This window comes from Moschus berezovskii, chromosome 9 (genome assembly GCF_049115385.1).
Source record: "Moschus berezovskii isolate FMDL1 chromosome 9, NW_MosBer_1.0, whole genome shotgun sequence".
Classification (NCBI taxonomy): Eukaryota; Metazoa; Chordata; class Mammalia; order Artiodactyla; family Moschidae; genus Moschus; species Moschus berezovskii.
Window position 1 is genome coordinate 61690363 of NC_142468.1, and position 5383 is coordinate 61695745.

Genomic DNA, 5383 nt, shown 5'->3' on the forward strand with positions numbered 1-5383 from the left:
AGGGTAAGAAAGTAAATATCATGACCTTTTTTCCAAAAATAGATTATTCAGGATCTGACTAACCCCGAAGATGAGAGCAAGCATTCATATTTTTTCTTTCTTAATTATTATGCCTGTACATAAAGCCAAAATCTGTTAATGGAAAATGTTGATTGATGACAGCAAAAAACAACAACAACAACAACAAATTTGACCACTGTGTCAGATATAAGCATAAAATGCAGAAAATGGAATTTTAAAAATGTCCATTATCTTTTCAGGAAAAAAGAATTTCCTTCCTCCTTCACATCTAATGATGGGGTTTAGCTTCCTCTTTAAGGTATTCTTCAGCTTCTTTTTTTTTTTCACTGATTTTCACTAGTCTTACCTAAAGTTCCACCAATGAAAAGAACTGTTTCTGTAGGTAGATGAGTCTTGTGTTTGGAGACATCGGGGTGAACGAAAAGTCAGAGTGCAGGATGAAGACATGGAGACACTGGCGAGTTGTACAAGTGAACTCATATCAGAAGAAATGGAACAACTAGGTAGTATACAGATTTTAATAAAGTAGCTTATAATGTTTTCCATTGTCTAGTTTTGCTTCTGAATTTTTAGAAGATTGTCTCTTTTGGGATAATTAAAATTTCAAAAATACCCAACTTGTTATCAACTTTATTGAATTTTCGTTTTTTGAAATGTTCAATATACTTATTCTAGTGAATTATAAAGTTTTTAACTGAATCCATAAATAATATTTGAATGTATGTTTATATTGTAAAACTTCATTATTTAATGCATGCATGTATGCTAGGTCGCTTCTGTTGTGTCCAACTCTTTACAGCCCTGTAAACTGTAGCCTGCCAGGATCTCCTGTCCGTGGGATTCTCCAGGCAAGAATACTGGAGTGGGTTGCTGTGCTCTTCTCCAGAGGATCTTCCTGACCCAGGGTTCAAACCCGGGTCTCTTAGGTCTCCTGCATTGACAGGCGAGTTCTTTACCACTAGTGCCACCTGGGAAGCCTAGTATTAATGAGTAATACATAAATGTGTTTATCAGAGATAGACTCAGGTATATATAAATAAGCATTTACTTTTGGATTTAGGATTTAGAAGCAATACAAAGATGAGTTATTATACATGCAGTTTCTTATGAGAATTTACCTTGATTTAATAATATATTTGCTTCAAGTAGAGAGCAGCTATGGTTGCTGGAATAAATTAACCTGCCTACCTAAAGGAACTAGGGAATGTATGTGCTCGAAGTTATTTTTACATATTCTACAGTCATTGCTTCTTAATAATACCTCATTGTTTCACTTAACAGCTCCTGTTGTACATGATTCTGTTTTATTGAATTTTTACCATGTTCCTGACATGAATACTTTATTTACATTATTTTCTATTGAATTCTCACAACCATCCTTGGTTGATGGCATCTCATTTCTATAGGTGAGGTAATTGGAGAAGATGTGGGAAACACGGGTTCAATCCTTGTTTCAGGAAGATCCCCTGGAGGAGGGCATGGCAACCCACTCCAGTATTCTTGCCTGGAGAATCCATGGACAGAGGATCCTGGTGGGCCTCAGTCCATAGGGTCGCAAAGAACTGGACATGACTGAAGCAACTGAGCATACACACGTGCACAACTGGACCATATTATTACCACTAGATGGTGTTCCTTTTGCAAAAGTGTGAACATTTGCTGTGTGCCAGTTATATAACTTGTTTTATTTCATTTCAGTTCTCATGTGCAAATTATAAAATTGGCAGAATTTCTATAACTGGTTCTATTTTTCTCATTTCGGAAATAACAAAGACAAGATACAGTTTTCATTGCAGGAATGACTGCAATGTCTAAGAAATTTATTGTGGTATAGGATCTTGGAGATCATTTATTCCAGTCAGTTCCTGATACAGAGTATCCTTTCATCTAAGTCAGAGTAACCTTTGGGGACGATCCAGTATTTTTCTGGTGATGTTTTGGAGAACGAGGGAGTGAATAGACTATTTTTACGAAGTTTTCAAGGAAATCATCTAGCTTTGTTGTGATGATAGCACTCTGATTTTCCTTATTGTAATTTAGCAGATGGGGGTGAAAGTAGCAGTGAAGAAGATAAAGACGAATTACGTGAAACTCCTGTGGAAGTGGAGCTCGTGACTCAGGTTGACCAAGAGGATATTACTATTCAGAGTGGTGGCAATGAACTAAATGAACTAATTCAGGAAGAAAGCTCTGAAGATGAAAGAGAATCTGAGGGGGTGGTAAAAGATCAGGAACCTGTTGGTGAAATGAAGGATGAAGGAGAAGAGACATTAAATTATCCTGATACTTCCATTGACTTGTCCCACCTTCAGTCCCAAAGGTAATTTCAAAGTCATAATTTTCAGTCTTATTTTGTAAGCTGGGAGTGATGACCTTATAAAAATAATGCCAAGATTGACTTCAGTGCTTTTGCCCTCCATTGTCCTACGATCTCACTGTCCACCATTTGATAAGGGGGTAGAACTCTCTTAAATTCTCAGGACCCAGGGTAGAAAAATATAGTAAATATGAAAGTTGCCAAACTAGATGAAAATAGAAATTTTTAATGTTTATAAATTCTAATAGTAAAAAGGCAGTTACACTTTTTTTAAAAGGGTCTTAGTCTTTAATGTCTCACAGATCACTAGGTAAACAACACCATAGCTATAAAAACTTTATTATTTAAGTAGTTAAGAAAGGCTTAGGAGTCAGACCAGTATTGAGTCTTAAAGTGGGTCCTTGGGCAAGTGACTGAGTCTAAGCTTCAGTTTCCTTCTTGGTGAAAAGAGAATGGTACCACCCTTCATAGGGTTTTTGTGTAGGTTATATGCATGTATAGCATCTTGCAGTGCCTGACATAGGTGTCTAATACATGTCAGCTATTTAAGAATATAAAGTGAGAAGATGAGCAGTTTTTTTTAAGATGAGCAATTTGATTATACTTTTTCTAATTTTACCAAATTTGAAAATGTATAGCATTGCCAATAATTAATTAAGAGAGTGATATGGGAATGTTTGGGGACTTCGTAACTGAATGCCTGTAAAGGCTTGTGGACTCCTTTCTGTTTGTTTCCATAGGTCCCTCCAGAAATTGGCTTCAAAAGAGGAATCTTCTAATATGGTAACATTTTTCTTCAAAGTGTTTTGAAGAACATCATGTCATTCTCAATAAATAAGAGTAATTTTCTACTTTTTAATTATGGCTTTTGAAAAATTAGTGATGTTATTGTTTGTATTTGCTTGTGTTTTTGTTTTAATAGAGTGACAGTAAATTGCACAGCCGGAGGCATTTGTCAGCCAAGGAAAGAAGGTAAATATACTTGTGTTATTTAACTGAAAAGCATCTATTTTTTAAATTGACAGTTCGGTTATGACAGATCACTTGACTGTTACAAAGATCTCATTAAAATTACCAAGATTTAGCATAAATTTTGTTTTTTCCATTCAGCTCTAACAGGTTTTTCTGTTTGAAGGGCCCAGTCTGCCACTATAATCAGATAGATCAAGTAACACAAAACAGACCTTTGATTACATAAATATGTACGGTAATAACTGCAGTATAGACAGGCTGATTCTGTGATACTGTTGACAGAAGTAAAGAGGAATACAGGCATACTACATTTTATTGTGCTTTGCAGATTTTTAATTTTTTTACAAATTGAAGGTTTATGGTAACCCTGTATGGAGCAAATCTGTTGCCATCATTTTTCCAACATCATTTGTTTACTTCATGTCTCTGGATCATATTTTGATAATTCTTGCAATGTTTCAAGTTTTTTATTATTAATTGTTCAGGTGATCCGTGATCAGTGAACTTTGTTTCTGTTGTAAAGCAATTATGATGTATTGAAAGCTCACGTGGTGGTATTTTTTTTTTTTTTAGCAATATTGATTAAGGTATATACAATTGTTTTTTGAAGACATATTGCTTTGCACACTTGATAGACTACAGGGTAGTGTAAGCATAAATTTATATGCATGGGAAACCAATAAATTAATGACTTGCTTTACTGCAGTATTCACTTTATTGCAATGGTCTGGGACAGAAATTGTAATATCTCTGAGGCATGCCTGTACTGAAATTAGGCAATTTTTATGTAAGAGGAAGACTTGGCGGTTTTGTCCCATCTTTTTTTTTTTTCTTTTTTCTTTAACATAATAGGGCTTAGAAGGCAAAGAGAAAAAGATAGAATGAAAGGGACAACTGAGACAACTACTGCAGGGTGAAAAAGACTACAACTCCAGAAAGAGGCCCTAGATTGGAATGGATAATAAACCCTTTTGTTTGTTAATCTTTATAAATTATAGAAAACTGAGTGCTGGTATTTATGAGTATGGTATTACACTAGATATTATGGTAGTATACACAGAGGTAAAATATAAAGTTTGTGCCTTCAAGAAGCTTTTGAGTCCTGGATTCAAGAAATAGTCATAAATCTGTAAATAGTGTTATCTGAAAGTGATACAGTATTTCAGGAATAAAAATTTTTTGTGGATTGAAGTGTTTTGGGAAATACCATCAAAAGTTTTTACCTTGAAGATATAGTTGCATCTTAGATAATGCAAGTTAAGGTCAGAAACTTCAAGGAGAATTAGTATGATCAAAGACGGGGAGGTGATAGGTATTTGGAAGTAATGTTGAGAGTGCTTTGGGGAAATGGATAAGTAGATTGAGGTGGAAGGAACAAAATGTTCATGTTTGTGAACTGATAGATGATAAAATTGGCAAAGTGAAATTGAAAAGTGGAGAACCTGGAATAACAAGCTGTGTTTTAGACTCATCTTAAAAGTGATGTGAGGAGGACTTCTGAAAGATTTTGAATGGGAATGTGACATGGGTAAACAATAATGGAAAATTAATGTAGGAGTTCATGTAGAACAGATTATGGGGAAAATATGGAGGAAGTCTGGGTGGTAAGTGATAAGGACTTGGACTGGGGCTGTGGCATTGGGAATGTGATCGCACAGTAATAGGATTTTCCTTTCCTATTTATTTTCTAAGATCCATTTATTCCACTAACAGACCCACAAATGTTTTACTGAATATTTAACATCTGCCAAGGCCATGGTGATACAAAGACTACAAATCCCTTTGCCTGGCCATCAAGATGTTGAGGGACTGAATGTGGCTACTGAATCAGGATAAGTCAAGGATGACAGTGTGTTGAGCCTGGATGCCAGAAAGAATCATAAATGCATAAGAGAGAATTTTTTAGCTTTTTCTTGTGTGATGACTTACACTCCTTTTATACTGTAGCCTGGTGATAACAAGTTAAGCAGAAGGCATGATCTCATATACGTTCCCTTCTGCGTGTCATTTTTTTAGGGTATTAAGAATTTGAAATTCTAAGATTAAGATATTTTCCATTTCATTTATATTTAG

At 35.1% G+C, this 5383-nt stretch overlaps 1 protein-coding gene across 2 annotated transcripts in view; it reads left to right on the plus strand.

The window, feature by feature from the left end:
• Positions 1-5383, plus strand: part of NEMF (nuclear export mediator factor) — a 56291-nt gene that overhangs the window by 39861 nt on the left and 11047 nt on the right. Inside the window, exons 21-25 of one of the 2 annotated variants that reach the window (XM_055437008.2) lie at positions 261-319; positions 404-524; positions 2062-2341; positions 3079-3121; positions 3261-3310. In XM_055437008.2, coding sequence (XP_055292983.2) covers positions 261-319; positions 404-524; positions 2062-2341; positions 3079-3121; positions 3261-3310 — 553 coding nt within the window. The remainder of the gene's footprint in view (positions 1-260; positions 320-403; positions 525-2061; positions 2342-3078; positions 3122-3260; positions 3311-5383) is intronic. The other variant, XM_055437009.2, reaches the window with a different exon arrangement.